Raw genomic sequence first — 18,235 nt, forward strand, 5'->3', positions numbered from 1 at the left:
CGTGTCGTCCCGAAAGCGGGTCAAGAAGCACATACTAGAAACAAACCGGGTATTTAAAAAAGGAATTTATAGAATAACCCCTCCTTCGCCGGCCCCCCGACCCCACGGAAGGAGGCAGGGAGGCTTCCTCTCCAACGGTACCCCCCCAAACCCCCGCCACGGACCCTTCCCCGAGAACTCAACCCCTCCAAAGTCGCCAAAGCCCACGTCGAGCTGGAGCCTCACACTGCCCCCACCCTACCAAGACCACCCCGGGTCCGCCGGCAGAACTGCCTCCGCAGCCAAGACCCAGCCGCCCCTCCCGGCAGCCGGGATTCCTTGTGCCAAGAATTGCCTGCCTTAACGTCTGGGGGGGGGGTGCCCTGCAGCGGCGACCGCCCAGCACCCACCGGCGATCACCCTTCCCCACCCTGTCCCAGACCGGAGGGGACGGCAGCTCAAACAAGCGGGTAATTCCAGACGCCTCCCTCCCCACATCCCTCTGCCAGTTCACTTTACCGCTAGGCACCTTGATGAATGACGCGCGGGGAGAGACAGACCCCAGGAAACAGAAGAAAACACCCAGATTCCACGGAGAAACGGGCCCCGGAAGAGCAGGGCACACCTGAGCCTCTGCTCGCTGGGGTCGCGGCGTCGCCCTCTGCTCCGGACCCCCCGGAACTTCCCCCACCTCCCAGCGCTCGGGGGGTGCGGCGCTGGGCCTGCAGGGGCGCAGGGGTGAACTGGTACTGCTGCTGCTTTTTCTCCAAAGAGAGAAAGAAGATGATGAACAAGGTGGAATCTGCTTGCTCTGATTTTTGCCAAAAGAAAAACAAAAAATGACAAAGGGGAAGGAAGGGTCAGAAATGAAGATGAGCATGTCCCCCTCCCCCCAGCTTCCCCTGCTCACCCTCTCCAGGTGACCTCCAGGACTGGCCGGCAGCTGGATCCCAAGAGCCTGCTCCCCCGCCCAAGCTCAAGAGCTGGAGGCTAGAAGGAACCTCTCCCCACCAAACCGCCTCCCACCCCCTGACCACCGCCGCCCAGAGAGGTGGCCACACCCCTCCCCTTTGAGAATGCAAGAGACATTTCCAATGAAATGCCCCTCCTCCTCCCCAGGTAAAGGCTACCTCACTCAAATGTTCATGTCTGTGATTGGAAAAATCACGCCTGATACCAAAGATTTCCCCCAAGGACTTGTGCTGGATGCTAGGATTCCCTCGCCTGGGGACCAGGTGTGGGCGAGGGTCTGCTTTGGGCCCTGCCCCCCAGGTACCACCTGTCCACCACCAGAGAGAGCAGAGAGAGAGACTGAGAGAGAGAGACAGAGAGAGAGAGTGGGAGGGAGGGAGAGGGTGGTGAGGTCGATGAGTGCCTTTTTCTTGAACCAAAGACGTGTGTGAGATGCTCTCTTGTCCTTATCGACTCGCTATTCTCCCCGCTTTTCAGGCAACCGGATCTGAGTGATGCTTCTAGAACCTTTGGGTGTTGGGGCAGAATCCTAAGGGTCCCCGTTCCCGCTCAGCAACAACCCCTCCCCCCAGACACACGTATACACTCCTGTGCACACACTGGTCCCACAACACCGGGGGCTGGGAGCTGGGTCTGGGTGGACACGGCCCCTCCCTCAGCCTGCCACGGACACGTGGGCCCCACTTGAGAGAGCACCTGCTTTTGGGGGATGGGAATTCTCTGCTGGTTAAGTCACTTGCTGGTCCTGCATTCAAGGCCCAAGCGTCAGAGGCCAGGGCCTCCTGGGTTTGTCCCATGTTGGACACTTAGGAGTGGACATGGGACCTTTCTGGTGACGGGACCCCTCAAGCCCCAGTGACACGGGTCACAGAAGCGTCCCTGACTCCTGCGTCCCTTTCAAACACCCTCCTATTACATATGCACACACGCACGCATACACGTGCACACACACCATCTCCCTTCTGACGCCCCCCCGCCCAGCCCCGCTTGCCCCAACACCCAGCTGGTTGTCACATACCAAAGACAATTCTCCACACAGGGAATGACACCTCCAGCACAGCTCCTTCGAGCCTTTGACAATTTTCTCTGAAATACCTCAAGATATTTAATGTATAGTTTATGTGATTTAAAAAAAAATCCTTAGCTAGTTTTTGGAATACGTGACTTGAAGCTTTATACCGTTAAATTATAATTTTGCAGACGATGGTATGTCATTTCTTTTGGTGAGCTCCGTGGGAGACGCGTTGAATGTCAGGGCAGGGGAAGCTGGGTGGTCAGAGGCAAAGGGCCGGGGGAGCATGAGCGAGAGAGAGAGAGAGAGAGAGATAGAGAGAGAGAGAGAGAGAGAGAGAGAGAGAGAGAGAGAGAGAGAGGGAGAGAGAGAGAGAGAGAGAGAGTCTGGGAGCGCACGAGGAAGGACCTGCGGCGTTTACAGATTTCTTATTTCAATGAGTCCTTTAGGAAAGAGAGGAGAGAGAGCGTTGGATACCTTTCTGTTCTCTGGCGTGTTCTGTTTCTTGTTTTTTGAAGTCATGTCTTATAAGAGTATTTATTATTCTATGTGTTGTGTGTTCAAATGTAATTTAAGAAAAAAAAAAGGAAGAAAAATGAAAAAAAAAGACGCAATGGAATTTGATTTTATGCATGACTAATGTACTTTTTCTTGAAGATAATGTACTAGGTGGAAGGGTGGGGGTGGGGCGGGGCCGCGGGGCGGGAGCCCTGGGATTCCGTGTCGCATCTTGTGTTTCATGCCCCAGTCGGTGCTGTTCGGTGCTCCTCGGCGCTGCTCTGTGTTACTTTCCCCCCTTTCCAAGGATCTGTGTCTAGCCGGCGGTGGGCGGACGGGCCTCAGGTGCAGAAGGAAGGCGGCCGGTGGCGGGGCCTCCAGCTCCTGACACCAGAGTCCCTCCGGCTCCTGGTCCTGGGGCACCAGTGGGCGTCACTGCCACCTTGGGCCCCCCACCCGGTGGGTCGGTCTCACGTTAGCATGAATTCCCAAGTGTCTTGTTCAGAGGAGACAGACAATCAGCCAATTCGAGTCTTGTCGCCTAAGTTGGTGGGGGGCGGGGTGTACCCCTACTTCCTCAGATCTGAAGGGCCCTCCTGAGACAAGCCCCCCAAGGCGGGCACCTGCCCGGGCTCCACCCACACGCCCCAGCCCCCTCAGGCCTGGCCTTCACCTTTCTGTCTGGCCTGGGAGGTAGGGGGTGCACACCTGTGGAGCCCTCCCTCCCAGCCCCCACTAGTACCCAGAGAACAAAGGGGCCCCCAAAAAATCATGAAAGGGGGCTCTGGGACAGTCTCCCGGACTGTGACTCTTCTGCCACGGGGCCCATGCTCCCACCAGGGGAGAGCCCACTTTCCAGGACAGGCCCCAGGTAAGGTGGGTTTGGGTTGCCAAAGGGGGTCTCTCACACCCCAAAGGACAGAAGGCCCAAGTTTGGAGGGCTGGGCCTGGGGGCGCAGGTTCAACCCACCTGCAATGAGGGCGGGGGGTAGGGTGGGGCGTGTTCCGGGGCCCCTGCACCGGCTGGAACTGGGGACACTCACATTCTTGGCCCAAAGCAGTTTCAGCCACACCAGCCCATCAGCTCCCTGGTCTCCTCCTGTATCCCTGGCAGGCCCCCCAAGGGCTGGTCTTTGGGAGGATTGTCTCCACCAGGGGTGAGGGCGGCCAGGAGGCCACGTGGCCCTGAGTGTGTAATCACAACTGGACACAAGGGCTGCTTTCAGGGGACACACGATTTGGGTCATCCAAAGTCCTCCCCTGAACCCCCAGGGCTAGAGGGAACAGAGGCCCCCTCCACCCTACCCTCAGGCGACAGGCTTAAAAGTTTAAAAAAATATATCATCATCGTTGTGAACCATTGCTGTGCTGGATTTGTTGTTTTGTTTCCCTCCAATAAATTATTTTCTAGTCACTCACCTGGGCTTGTGCCTTTGCTGAATGGTGGGGGGGAGGGGCTGGTGCAGGAGTGGGAGGCATGGGGCTCACCCTCCATGAAGGAGGAAGGGGACGGGGGAAAGTGGAAGCGGGCCTCTCCCAGCCCACCCCTCTCTGCTTTGAACTCAGCCCTCCCTGAGCCCCTGCCCCCACAGGGCTCCACACTCCACAGGGCCTTTGGGCCACCTGAGCCTCGGATCTTGCTGGGCTCTGCTTCTGAGGTGTCACTGACCACTGCCTTCTGGAGCCTGAAGCGTAAGGTGGTTTGTTTGAGAAGAAACCAGGGCAGCCCAGTGGAGGAAAAGGCTGGGTGGTGTCAGGACTGGACCTTATAAGCTGCCCTGAGATAGGCCAGCAGGCTGCAGGCAGGAAGCCAGGGCTGGTAAGCAGAGTCTGCTCAGCACCTTTCTCCCTTCTGAGAGCAATAAAGCTTTTATCCACATTATCCCAGGGTAAAGAAACCCGAAGAAACCCAGCTTTCCCTGCAAATCCCTCATCAGGCCACTAGAGGTCAGTGTTTTGATTTTTAAAACCAGAAACGAACTATTTCATGGGACATCACAGAAAGAAGTATAGGAAGAGAGAGCCTCAAGGAGACCTGGGGTCAGACAGACCGTGGTTTATTAGAGAAAGAAGAGCAGGTGGAGCCCCTGTCTTTGGGGGAAGGCCTCACGATGCGGGGTGACACTTACTAAGCCTGGGCAGTCACTGCTGTTCCTCAGGTGAGGGCGGCAGCCCTGCCAGATCGGGTGGAGTTTGACCCTCGCTGGGCCCTGGCAGCCACTCCATGGGCGACGGCTGCTTCTCCACAGGTGGGGGCTCCACCTCCATCGGCTGCTCGCTGGTGGATGATCCTCTCGCAGTTGGTGGTGGAGTTTCCATCAGAGCAGTGAGGTTCGAGTTGGAAACTGGTACCGTCCCCTCCTTGGGGGGGCCTGGACTCCTTTTGCCAGGTGTATGGCCAGTTCTTCCAGGACAGTTTCCGGATCTTCCAGAGGAATGTCTTCTCCTGCAAGTGTGCTGACTGGCTCTTCAAAGACAGCTGGCTTGAAGGCAGCATCTGGCTCTCAGAAGAAGTCATCTGGCTCTCCTCCGCTGATAGTGGTGTCTCCTTGGTTGGTGGCAGACTCTGGGGAGTATATGGCCACAGTTCACGTGACAGTGACCTCTCCTGCCTCTTCGGCAACTTCTCCTGGAGAGACCCGGACAGCCGGTTTTTGGTGAGAGAGTGCTGGCTCTCCTGATAAGGAGAGGACTGCCCATCCACAGGCAAGGATGAGCTCACCTCAGAGGCAGGCTGAACATCTTCAGAGGACACCTTCCCCTGGTGCTGGCACCTCTTCCTCCCCAGGAACGACATCTTCCTGGGGTACCAGGAGGACTCCTCCATGCTTGAGGGCAGTTCATCAGGTGGCCTCGTGTGGTCAACCAGCGTGTCGCTGTTGACCCCTGGCGACCTCCGCAGAACTGTGCCCTGTGTGATGAGGTCCGCATAGCCCTCCCGGTGGGATAAGGCATAGCTGGAGTGGCGGGTCCGTGCCTCCCGGAGGACATGGGGTATGGGCTCCACGGTGATGATCTCCTCCTCCTTCTACAGAGCAAAGGGGAAAGCAGGAGTCATCAGGCTCCTAAGCCATGTTGACTGCTTTCGGGTCACCTGCCCCTCCAGTGGGGGCCAATCAGAGCCCTTTGCCACCATGGATTGGCCAGGCTCTTTCCTACCCAAGTTGACCCAACTGGAGTCCTCCATGGGACCTGACTTTTTTCTCTTTTTCTTTGGCCACACCGCGCAGCATGTGGGATCCTAGTTCCCCAACTAGGGATCGAACCTGTGCCCCTTGCCATGGAAGTGCAGAGTTCTAACCACTGGACCCCCAGGGAAGTCCCATGGGACGTGACTTTGGGCCAGCCAATCAGATTCCTTCCCTAGGACCTGACTTTGGATCAGCCAATCAGAGTCTGGGGCAGCCCAATGTCCAGCCTGTGTGGGTGAAGGTGGCAGGTTTGTGGCCATGTCCTAGTCCACCATTCCAGTCAATTCCGGGGCCCAGCCCAGCTGCGACCCATCCTTCTAGATTCTGATTCTATGAGCCAGTGAGTCCTCTCCCCCACCTTTTTTCACTGTGGTAAAATACACATAACATAAAATGTACCATTTCAACCATTTTTAAGTGCACAGCTCAGTGGCATTAAGTACATTCACACTGTCGAGCAGTGTGAATCCCCACCATCATCTCCAGAACTTTCTCATCTTCCCAAACTGAAACTCTGTCCCCAAGAAACACTGACTCCCCACCCCCTCCCCCAGCCCCTGGCCGCCACCATCTACTTCCTGTCTCTATGGATTTGACTCCCCCAGGGACACCCTGTGAGTGGGATCAGACAGTATTTGTCCTTTTTTTTTCGGTACGCGGGCCTCTCACTGTTGTGGCCTCTCCCGTTGCAGAGCACAGGCTCCAGACGCGCAGGCTCAGCGGCCATGGCTCACGGGCCCAGCCGCTCCGCGGCACGTGGGATCTTCCCAGACCGGGACACGAACCGTGTCCCCTGCATCGGCAGGCGGACTCTCAACCACTGCGCCACCAGGGAAGCCCTGGTCTAATTCTTTTAAAGCAGCACCTTTGAGCCTGTTCTAAGTGGATGACTTCAATAAAAAGCTACAGGAGGGAAAACGGCTAGAGAGTGTGATTTTAGATCGTTTTCGATTTAGGAAATCACTGATGGGTAGGAGAGTTGGAAGAGACCTCAGAGACAAATAGCCCAGCTCCCTTCCCGAATGCAGGAATCCAGACTAGTTAAAAGAATATCAGGTTCAGTTCCAAAAACCACTTTATGTGCATTGTGGGATTGAGCAAATAAGTAACGATCAAACTTTTTTTACCAGAATCAAGTTTCTCAGCATCGGAGATAAGAGTCACAAAGCAGTAAACGGAAAAGGTTAATCTGAGCCTTGTTCTGTGGGTCAGGAAGCAGAGGTATCAGTGTGAACTCACATACACAAAAATAGATAGATGGATAGGTGTCGATAGAGATACAGATTTGCATCTAAACATGGGTTAATATGTGTGCATTTCCTAGCTCTGTCTACCGAGAGGATAATGGCATCCCAGTATCAAAATGACCACACTAAGCACTTGGATCTTGGTGTCTAACTACCATTCTCTGGTGAAGAGAACCAGGGCTCCATATGGGAATGGCTCATTCCAGGCTTGGGGCACGGAAAAGACAAAATGGGCCTGGAACCTCTTGTAGCACCAGGAAGTGAGGATGTACTCAGAGAAGAGCAGGCACGTGGCAAAGGGGCAAATCGGGGACAACTTGAGCAACAAAGCATAGAATAAAATAAACACCCATGAGTCCACACTGATAGAAATAAATAATTGAATAAATAAATAGGGGAGAAGGAACAGTTCTTCCCATGGAAGAATTCCAATTAACAAATACAGAAAGACTGGACACTGTCCCCTCTAAGATCAGGAACAAGACAAAGGTGCCTGCTTTCACCATGGAGCAGCTGGGCCCGTGAGCCGTGGCCGCTGAGCCTGCGCGTCCGGAGCCTGTGCTCCGCAACGGGAGATGCCACAGCAGGGAGAGGCCCGCGTACCGCAAAAAAAAAATATATATATATATATATATACATATATATATATTTATGAGGGTTGCTGCTGTAAAGCTCTCTCTCAAATACCTTGGCATTAGTGATGGGGAGCTCATTCCCTCTCACTGTAGTCTATCTTCAGACTATTTCCTTACACACAGGGGACATCACTGCCCTACAACTCCTCTAACGCTCTGGAGAGCACAGCTAGTATTCACCATGATACTGTCAAGAGTCTTGAAGTTAGGGAACCAGCCCCCATAGTCTTATCTTCTCTCAAGTTCAAGCTCTCATTGTCTCCCCTTGAAGGATGTATATTTGGAGCACCTGTCCTGCCCTTGCTCCAAAGCTCAAATTTGCCAAATATCCCTGAAAATGCTTGGCACTGAGCTGGGCGTGGAACCATCCCTTCCCTTCATCTGGAATCTCCACCTCTATGAATGCAGCCAAATACAGGTCTGTGCTGCTCTGTGACTTCAGGCAACTCTGCCCCGTGATGACCCGAGTGTGAGCCTGCCTGCTGCCTTCCTGGAGGCTACGGGAAGGACACGGCAATCCCAGAGCCCAACCGCCCCCCCCCCGGCCCCCCTGCCCCAAGAGGGGAGTTCCCTCCAGCGCACCTGGGCAGTGAAGCCGCTGTAGAAAGCGAACCAGATCTGGACCATGATGGTGGCCAGCGTCTTGTAGATAAAGTAGCGCAGGAACTCGCAGACGCGCGTGTAGGACCAACGGCCATGCACCAGCAGCAGCCGCCGCAGGAAGCAGAACTGGGCCAGCACATAGTCGCTGTTCTGCACCGCCTGCATGCTCTCCTGACCCAGCCCCATGCCGATGTCCGCAGCTGCAGGGGCACACGCAGCCTGTCGGCCCCGGGCCCCTCAGTTACCACCCCCGCCTGCTGCCGGCCGCCGGCCTCCCTGCGCGCTGCTGCCCACCACCCACGACCCGCCACACCAGGGACAGGCGTCTGGCCTGCAGGAAGTCCGCCCTCTCCTCTCTGGGCTCCTGCCAGGGCTCCTCCTCTTCCAAGCTCACGTTCTGGACCAGGGCCCGGGGCTCCGTGCGCAGGGACAGCAGCAGCTGGTCCTGGCCCGCGGGGGACAAGGGGCGCGTCACTCAGCTGCATCGCTGCCCTCCAGGAACGCCCTGACTGGGTCCTCCTCCCGGCTGGACCTGACTGCGGGCTTCCCTTGCTCTCGCCCTGCTGAGAACCATCTCTCGGTGTGACGCTTCAGGCCCTTTGCCTTGGCTGGTCCAACACCACATCTGGGGGCCTTTTGGTGGAGGCCGTCCCCAGCCCCCTCCCAGGTACCAGGGCACCGCTGCCCACCCTGAGCTGACACTGACCAGGAACTCCCCGTTAATGACAGAGGCCATTTTGACCTGCAGGGGGAGCTGTTTGTTCAGGAGGCCCTTCTTGCCACCCTGCAGGCTATTGTTGCTCTCCCAGTAGACCTCCAGGATCCGCCTGCAGGGGTCCAGCAGGGGCTCAGCCACACCAGCTGCACAGGCTTCCGTGCACCCACTCCCCAGCTGTGCCTTGGTTTCCCCCTCTGGGAGCCCCACCAGGCAGAGGCTGAGGGCATTCTGCAGACCCCAGAGCCATGCCTGGGCCATGGGTGGTGCCCTGCCCCAACCCTGACCCCCCCAACACAGGCTCATGCACCCAACCACCCAACCCCCACGTCTTACACAATCTCCTTCTCCTCCAGAATGATGTTTTCCGAGAGCAGCTGGCAGGCAAAGCCAATGTTCACTGCTGTCTCTGCAAACCAGCCCAGCTCAGCCCCTCCACGGCCCCCTGCCTGGCGGCCATGCCCACTCTGCCCATCACAGCAGCATGCCCCTCCCCCTGGCCACAGCAATTGGTTTGGAGGAGGGCATGTGACCAGGCCAGCCAATGAGAGTCAGCCCTGAGACTTTGGCTGCAGCTCTGAGCAGAGGGGGCTCCATTCCACTCGCCTGGCTGGATCTGGGCTGCCGGTGCGAGGTGGGTCTGAGGCCAGGGCCAAGGGATCGTTAGACATATCGTGCTTAGGGCCCCAAGGCACTTCCAGGAACCCACAAAAATGAATTAATTTGTTTAAAAAAAATAAAGAAGAGGGAAAAAAATGAATATAAAACTGCAGCCTGGGGCTTCCCTGGTGGCGCAGTGGTTGAGAGTCCGCCTGCCGATGCAGGGGACACCGGTTCGTGCCCCGGTCCGGGAAGATCCCACATGCCGCGCAGCGGCTAAGCCCGTGAGCCATGGCCTCTGAGCCTGCGCGTCGGAGCCTGTGCTCCGCAACGGGAGAGGCCACAACAGTGAGAGGCCCGCGTACCGCAAAAAAAAAAAAAAAAAAAAAAAAAAAAAAACTGCAGCCTGGATAGTTGTCTTTACTCCAGCACAGCTGTTAAACGTCATTCTAAATATTTTGTGTGTACGTGCCTCCTGCCCGCAGAAGTTCTAATGCAGCCCTGCAGGCACCCATGCCCAGTGGGGCCCCGGAGAAGCCTCAGTGGAGTGGAGTCATGGCTCCACGGCCACATGACCTGAGGTTCCATGCCAGCTTGGCTCCTGGGTGGCTGAGCAACCGCGGCAGGTGCCCATGCTCTCTGAGCCCCGCTGGGTCATCTATGAGGCAGGGGTAATGAGGGCCCCACTGCATGGCGCTGCCAGGGGGCCAAACCCCAAGGAGACGCTGAGCGTGGCACCGGCCCACCCGAGGGAGGCACCCAGGGGACCCCAGTCCATTGTTCCCAGTCCTCCCTTCCCAGGGACAAGGTGGAGGGCAATGCTGAACTCAGACAAGAGGGATAGGCCAGGACTTCCCTGGCAGTCCAGTGGTTAAGACTTCGCCTTCCAATGCAGGGAGTTCAGGTTCGATCCCCGGTCTGGGAGCTAAGATCCCACATGCCTTGTGGCCAAAAAACCAACATATAAAACAGAAGCAATATTGTAACAAGTTCAATAAAGACTTTAAGAATGGTCCACATCAAACATAAATCTTAAAAAAAAAAAGAGGGATGGGCCGACGGTGGTGCCCAGGCAGGGGTGAGCTCTCCCCGAGCCTCCCTTCTCCCCACGTTGGGGGTGGCCGCCCTGGGACCCACCTTGCTTGTCCCCTGTGGGAACCCACACTTTGATGTTCCCCTGCTTGAGACACTTGATGGTGTCGAGGACACCGTCCTGGAGCCTGTCCTCGATGGCTGTGGCTCCCAGCAGCTGGGGGTGGGTGTGGGGACGGCCTGAGCAGGGAGCCAGCTCCCTGGTGGGGCTGAGGGGCTGGAGCTGGGGTACGGGCGCCCCTCCCCCTGAGCTCCACCCACCTGGAGGTTCTGCTCCATCTCCTCATACAGCGGGTGCAGGGCATGGGCACGGTTCTGCAGCAGGATGCTGGCTTCCTGGTGCCGCTGGCGCCACTCTTCGTACATGTCTTCGTCCACCTCCTTGCAGGCCATGCACAGTGTCCGCAGGGTCTGCTCGGCGAAGGACTGGGCCCCGGGCGGGCAGGCGGTGCTGGCACCCCCGCCAACCCCTGCCCCCTCACCCGGGCACCCCTCCAGCCCTCTCCCTCTGCCTGGGGTCACCCAACCTACCCGCCACCCACAGTCTGTCTTCCCGGGCAGGGGGAGCTGGGACCACGTGCCGCCCTGCTCCACACCCGCTATGTCTCAGCCCGCCCCTCGCCCCCACCCTGATGCCCAGCTCTGTTTTGCCCCCAGACCTCACAGGCAAATTCTAACTATTCCGCAAGATGCTCGGTGCAGCCCTGCCAGAACCCTCCGCTGTCAGGGCTCCCCCAGCCCCAGACCCCTCCCTCTGCCTCATTTTTCAAGGAGCTGAGGCCTCTGGGTGGAACTGTAAGGATCCTGGGGACCTTGTCTCCAGACCCCAGGGAAGACCCAGAGCTCGCTCGCCCCAGGGGGGCCCATCGTGGCTCCTTCCTTCCCTCCTATGCCCCAACCCTCCCCCAGGCTTTTCGCCTATTGCCCGGGGTCTTGCTTCTGTTCCTGACTGGAGGTGGGCTTGAGCGGCTGAGCTTGGACAGGTCAGGAGCTCCAGACAGGCCTGTGCTCCTCTCGTGCCTCAGTTTCCCCATCCACTCCATAGGCGGTTAAGCCAAGCCGTCTTGCCGAGCTCCTGGGCTCTGGGTCATGGTTCTGACTGCACTTCCTCAGTTGTGGGTCACAGACCAGCTGCCTGTTCCCCACCGCCCACCCGCTTCCCGGCAGAGGTAGAACAGGGCAGTCTGGGAGGCCCCCGTGTGGAGGGACACGGGATATTTCTTTCCCCAAACAGCCCCACTGGCCCCTGTGCTGGGTGAGGCTGGGGACCTGCCGGGTCAGGGCTGGGCCAGCACGGCAGGACAGCCCCATATCAGGGTCGGGGCGGGAACAGCTCCCTGGAGGTGGGGACCTATGGCTGAACCTTGAGGACCAAAGGACGGTGACTGAGCGCCAGAGTGGAGGAAGGCATTCCTAGCAGAGGGAGTAGCGTGTGCAAAGGTCCTGAGGCAACACCTGAGCATGGAGGAAACTGCAAGCCAGAAATTGGGGTTCTGGGGAACCCCTCGAGGTCAAGGAGGGACCAGGATAGACAGGACAGCAGAACACAGAAAGACAGCCTGGAAAGTTGGGCCAAGGCGTTTGGGCTTCACCCATGGAGACAAAAGTTTTGGGGCAGAGAGGGCTAAGCATGTCCTGGAAACTAGGCCTGGCTGGGATAGGGGGGTAGCAACCAGAACAAAAGCCCAACCACAGGGTGTCCTTGCGTGACTGAGAAAAAGGTATTCCCTTTGGGCAGGTGCAGCTTGGAGTTTGGCTCCCTCTCCAGCCTCTGTGTGTGTGTGTGTGTGTGTGTGTGTGTGTGTGTGTGTGTGTGTGTGCTGGGCAGAACAGTGCACAACCTGATCAACTGTACATGGCCGCCCTGGGTACCTGAGGCCATTTCTCTGCACACTCTCCTCTCCTGCCCTTCTCCTCCTGTCCCTGTGCCCTTGAACCTGCCCCTCCACCCTCCCTTCCCACAGGGACTCACGGCCAAGGCCTCTTCCGTGGTCCACTCCATCAGGCCTTTCTTCTGCAGGCGCTCATAGATGATCATGTCAGCCCTTTTGGTGTAGAGGTAGATGGAGCCCTCGGGGTTGCGGACTGTGGAGGAAGAGGCCTGGCTGCCCACACACGCTCCCCTCCCCACCTGCCCCCACCCCACCTGGAGCCACAGGGGCTCACCCAGCACCGACATCCGCTTGCACACGCTGTTGAAGTCCATCATGGCCTGGTACACCCACTCCTCTCCCAGATCCATCACAGTGACGCTGTCCTGTGTGTGCACCAGGAACACGTAGCCAAAATTCCGGGCCGCCATGACTAGCGCCTCCTCGTCTGGGGAAGCTGCCTGGTACGACAGCTGGTCTGGGCCGGGAGGGGGGTGGGGTGGAGGAGGGGGAGGGGGCTGAGAGCCTGCCCTCCGTCAGGGACCCACCACCCACCCATCTGTGCGGCCTTAGCACGGGGAGGAAACGGACACAGGAGGTGCCCGTCAGGTATTTGCGGGATGACCGTCTCTTGCGCCGGCACCACCTCTAAGCTTGGCTCCCAATCTCCATGACCTCCTCCTCCCCGTGCGATGACAGGCCCGGACACCCTCTGCAGAAGAGGTTGGGGCTCGGGCCAGGGGCCTGCGCACCCTCTAAGCCGGCTGAGAGGGCCCCGGGAGTTGGGCGGGAGAGTCAGGAGCCCAGGGCAGAGGCAGCCTGGGGGCAGGCTCACTGTTCTTCTCCTGCACCATCACCGTGTGGCAGATAGCCAGCACGTGCCAGAACTCGCGCACCCTCCGGTCCTGGTTGGCCCGCATGGCCTGCAGGAGCTCCGCGTTGCGGAACCACCATGTGGTTTAATGACAGTCACCTCCCGCACTCCCTGGGCCACCTGAAGACAGGTGTTAGGGCCACTGCTGGGTCCCCAGTACCCAGAATAGGACCTGCATACAGTAGGTGTTCAATACAAGTTTATCGGATCAACGGATAAAAGCAGAGTGTCTCATTTCACTCAGAACAGAACGAGAAACCGGGTGCGGCTGGGGTGCTCTGGAAACTGCCCATCCCTCACCCATCTCCACCCATGACCGGCCTGATGCCAGGAAGTGACCTGGCGGGTCCCAAGAACCTAATCCTTCCTCCTGGCCCTCTGGGATCAGCTCAGCCTGCTGGGGCCAAAGGGGTCAGGAGGCCGCCTTAGACCTGGAGGGGCCACCCATGCACCCTCAGCATCCAACATATATTGAGCGCCTCCTGTGTGCCAGGCCCTGGCTGGGCAGTGGGGACCCAGCCATGAGGGTGCTCCCAGTGTGAGAGGGGCCGGACACTGACTCACCAGCCACACAGATAAACACGGGGTAGGACCACCCTGGGTCTACAGAGCCACGTGGGAAAGTGGGAAGGGAGGGCTTCCTGGAGGAGGTGGCTCGAGCAGGTAGAAGGAGTGGAGTGGGCACGGCACTGACCCCTGGGGCTGCCCCACCCGCCCCACCTAGAGGATGATGATAAGGAAGTAGAGGCTGGACATGCGGTGGAACTGCTCGTACAGGTTCAAGGGCAGGAAGGAGAAGACATTGTACTTGGCCGTGTGGATGACGTTCCCCTGGGACGAGAGCTGGCAGCCGGCATGGGGGCACCGCCCAGGAGGGCCCGGGTTCCCACCCAGCCCCATCTGCCTCCCCCTTCCCTCCGGCCATGACCAGCGCGGGTGCGGACCCAGTGAGCCGAGCTGTGACCCCAGGACTCCCCACGTGAGACGCAGGCCGGGGGTTTCAGGTAGAGCCCAATGGACACGCTGTACCGTGAAGGTTGCCTAGTAACTTATTTAGGGTGGAGGAGACACGCGAAGCGCCAGCACCGGACCCCACGACTCGGCGAGGGCGGTGCTACAGTCCTCAGGACTAAGTGGACTGACCCAGCATGCAGAGCTTGGGTGGCAGGTCCCGAAGGCCCGCGGGGGTTGGGCCTGCCCACCTTGTACTTCTTCCTCTGCCAGCACAGGTAGACCTTCTCCTTGAACTGGTTGTGGTAGGACCGGCTGTTGGCTTGCACCTCCCAGGTGAACTCTGAGGCCTGAGAGGACAAACACGGGCTAATGACACCCCGGAGGAGGGCTAAGGGGCCCCCCGGGGATCCAGCCGGTAAACAGATGAGAGGGCCCACGCGGCCCCTGCACAACAGTGGGCACTCAGGGAGCCCAGGTGGATCTGAGCATCCGGCTCCCCTTGAGCCAATCCCTAGGCCCTGGGAGACCCACTCACGCACATTCCTTCTACAGAGGGGTAAACTGAGGCCCAGGGACGGGCGCCGAGGTGTCCAAGGCTCCACTCCCCGCCCAGACAGTTCTGGGCTCACAGGCTCACAAATCCTGAGTCCACCTTTCAGTGATAGGATTTTGAACTCTTTGTAACCCACTGAGAACCGCGTGCTTGGCCTCCCGTCTCCCCACTTCAGTCATTGCACTCTAACGCCCCTTGTCAGGGTCCCCCTGGCACCCCCTCACTCTACCCCCAGCCCTGCGCCCGCGCTTGGCCAAACATGCACCCGAGTTCTTCTCCTCCTCAAGGTCTTCTCGGTACGCGAGGCTGCCCGTGCTGGTGGGGCTGTCGAGGAGAGGGGTCTGAGGTCACACTGGCAGCCGGACGGTGTCCACCACTCCACCTTCTTTGAAATGTCACCTTCCACGTCCATCTGCTGTCCCCTCCCCAGGCTCTGGAGGTCCAGTCACCAGTTGTGAGTCCTTCCCCGTTACAGCCAGTCGGTCACCTGGCCGCTGCTCCCCACCCCTATGGCCCCCCATGGCCCCCATGGTCATCCCCCATCACCTCTCCGGGGCCGATCGCACCCACATCCTCCCGGGCCCCCCTGCTGCCCCTCCAGCCCCAATCCCCACACGGCACACGACGCCCAGCCTGGTCAGGTGCTCAATGTTTGTTGACAGACTAAATGGGGCCCCAGGGCTCTCCATCATGTCTCGAAGTGTGTTTGAGGACCAAGGGGCTGAGAGGTCTGAATGTGGTGTTGGGGCAGGGACCGCCAGCCCTCCACAGAGCCCGGAGCCTTCCCACCAGCTAGTTCATGGTCACTCCTAGTCCTTCCGTGCCCTTGGCAGCTCCCCAAATGACTCCCACTCCCAGCACTCAGCAGCTCCCTACTCCCCACGCCCCGGCCCCGCTGTTCCCTCTGCCGGGAGCACCATTCCTGCTCGCATGGCCGGAGCTTTCTCACCCTTCGGCTCTCAGCCCCTACTTCTCCTACTGCCCAGCCTTGTTCTGGAGCCTCCTCTGGGCTTCCCCTCTGCCTGCGGGATCCCCCATCCCATTTCTGATCACCCTCTCTCCTTTGCTTCTTCCCCTGTGTGGGCTGCCTGATGAAATTGGAACCTCCCAGGGCAGGGACTGCTGGCGTCTGGGTCACTGGTCCCGGGGGCCCCCGGTGGGGGGGAAGGGCCTGGCTCAGGGCCAGATCTGATGCTCCTGGGGGCCCGAGCAAGGCCAGTGCCCATTCAGCAGATGAGGAAAAGTGAGGCTCATCCCGTGGGGCCACAGCCGGGATGAGCTCTGGCCCCACCGGAGCCAGAGCCGCGGGAAACCCGGCCGGAGTTAGACGAATGCTGTGGGCCAGAATCCAATCAAAGCGTATCAGGGGGCAGGGACACGCCCTCCTCCCTCGCATTCGCAGCTCACCGGAACGCCCACTACCCCCCCGGGAAGCCCTGAGCATTCCCGCAGCGAAGCGGCTCAGGGTTCGACGCCCAGCCCCCTGGGAAATGCACCTGAATATCCGGGCCCACACGACACAGGGCGCTCCGGCGCCCGTCCGGACCTTGGCCCACGCGAACCTCTAGGGGGCGCCCCCGCCGCCGCGGCTGCGTCCTCCCGCCCTCAGGCCGGGCGGAGTCCAGAGAGGGGGCGCGGGCGCCCGGGGACGCACAGCTGCGTGAGCGCCGCCGCTCAACTGCGCGGGCCGGGGCGGGCGGGGCCGGGTTTCCTGGGGCGGTCCGCAGGCGTCCAGGGCGACGGACGTGGTGGAGCTCTTAGCCCGATGCCAACGGGCCTGAAACGGGCCTGAAACGGGCGGCGCGGGCGCGGGGCGGGCTGGGGCGGGGCGGAAGGTTGGGGCCTAGGGGCGGGGCCGGGCAGAATGCAGGGGGCCGAGGGCGGGGCCAGGGTGGAAGGTGGGGCCGGGGTAGAGGGGGCGGGGCGGGACCCCAGGCGTGGGGCCAAGACAGAAGGCGGGGAGGGACAGAGGCGGGGCCGAGCTAGGCCTTGCCTAACAGGGCCAAAAGGGGCGGGGCCTAAGGCGGGACCGAGCGTGACCTCGAGGAGCTGGGGCGGGATGGAGTCTTAATCTGGGCCTAGGAATTAAGGGGCCCAGATTAAGGGGTGGGCTGGACCCGGCTGAAGCTGGGCGGGGCCGGGTGTGTGTGCGGGGTAGAGGCTAGGGGCGGAGAAAGGACGGAGAGGTAATCGCGGGTATGCGGGGCGTGAGTCTGAGCTGTGTGCGCGTTCCAGTTCAGCGAGCATGTCGTACGCGCAGGTACAGTGTTGGGCTTCGGGCTGGGGGAGGCTGTTAGAACCAGAGATCATCCCGCCAGGAAGAAGCCCACAGGGTTCTAACCCGGTGTGTGTCTACCCAGCACGCGGCCGGGACTCCGGGGGCCTTCCTGGAGGTGGTGACAGGGGTGGGAGACAGCGATGAGGCTGGGGCAGCGTCCAGGCCAGAGATGGGGGACTTGAGCCAGGGCGGGGAGGGTGTGTGGGAGGCGCTACTAGGAGAGTCAAACTTGGGGGTTTAGGGGAGGTGATTAAGCTCTGTTTTTCATATTCTTTTAGGAACCCTCTGAAGCGCAGAAAGTAGGAAGGTACTGGACACCTCCACCACCCTTTCTCCCCAGCCTCGGGGTTGCTCTCTCCCTCTGGCCCAGCCGCCACCCAAAAGACCAAGGGTGCCTGTCTGACTGTGCCCTGCCTGGGGCACGGGCATCCCCTCTGAGCTGATGTTGGGTGAAGGAATGAATGATGGGGTTGGTGACAGCACCCAGGAGCTGACTGCCCCCATCAGAGCAGCAGCCTCCGACTCCCATTTCTTAGGAAGACCTGCACACCCAGTGGCCTCTGGGGGATGCCAGGTAAACCTCTCCTTTCCTTCATTCACTGGAGAAACGTTCATCCAGCCCTACCCAGCGGTTACAGAGAAAGACACTGCGGGGAGGGTCTTGGACAAATTGCTCTAACAGCCTTTAGGAGACACTTCACCCGGTGGGCGCCTGTGAGGAGGGGGTCGGGATCGGTTCTCCCCCCTGGGACGGTGACAGAAGGGAGAGGAGTTTCCCAAGCAGCGAGTTTGCAAAGGCTCTTTGGCCTCCAAGAGGCAGCAGTTTTGGCAAGCTGAAAGCTTGCACCCCCCCACACACACCCGGGAGCTCCTCCCCCAACTGCCCAAGGCCTCCCTGGGGCACTCATGCTCTGGGGAGGGGGACAGACCACACAGAAACGGGGCTCCTGGGATGCTGCCTGCATCCTTTCTTTAGAATAACACTCCTTGTTCACAGAGGGTGGGGGAAAGTCAACTGGTCACAAGAACAGCCCCGGAGGGACACGATGGTGGCAGAGGCCTGACTTCACCAAGAACCCTCCCCTCAGGGCCCCTGTGGACAGAGAATGTTGCTCACCATCAAGCCTTCTGCCACTGCAGAGCCACCCCCCTTCCCCACAG

The 18,235-nt window shown here is 59.5% G+C and overlaps 1 protein-coding gene across 1 annotated transcript; it reads right to left on the reverse strand.

Moving 5' to 3' along the window:
- Window positions 1-4,603: 4,603 nt before the first annotated feature.
- On the reverse strand, window positions 4,604-15,326 carry ATP8B3 (ATPase phospholipid transporting 8B3). Its single transcript, XM_065873865.1, is given in 16 exon segments — window positions 4,604-4,837; window positions 4,839-5,489; window positions 8,117-8,337; window positions 8,432-8,582; window positions 8,844-8,964; window positions 9,189-9,261; window positions 10,590-10,701; window positions 10,806-10,970; window positions 12,517-12,629; window positions 12,711-12,893; window positions 13,251-13,364; window positions 13,590-13,683; window positions 14,013-14,120; window positions 14,492-14,583; window positions 15,062-15,120; window positions 15,196-15,326. Coding segments are annotated over 16 exon segments (2,622 nt in total).
- Window positions 15,327-18,235: the final 2,909 nt, after the last annotated feature.

Source organism: Phocoena phocoena, chromosome 3 (assembly GCF_963924675.1).
Source record: "Phocoena phocoena chromosome 3, mPhoPho1.1, whole genome shotgun sequence".
NCBI lineage: Eukaryota > Metazoa > Chordata > Mammalia > Artiodactyla > Phocoenidae > Phocoena > Phocoena phocoena.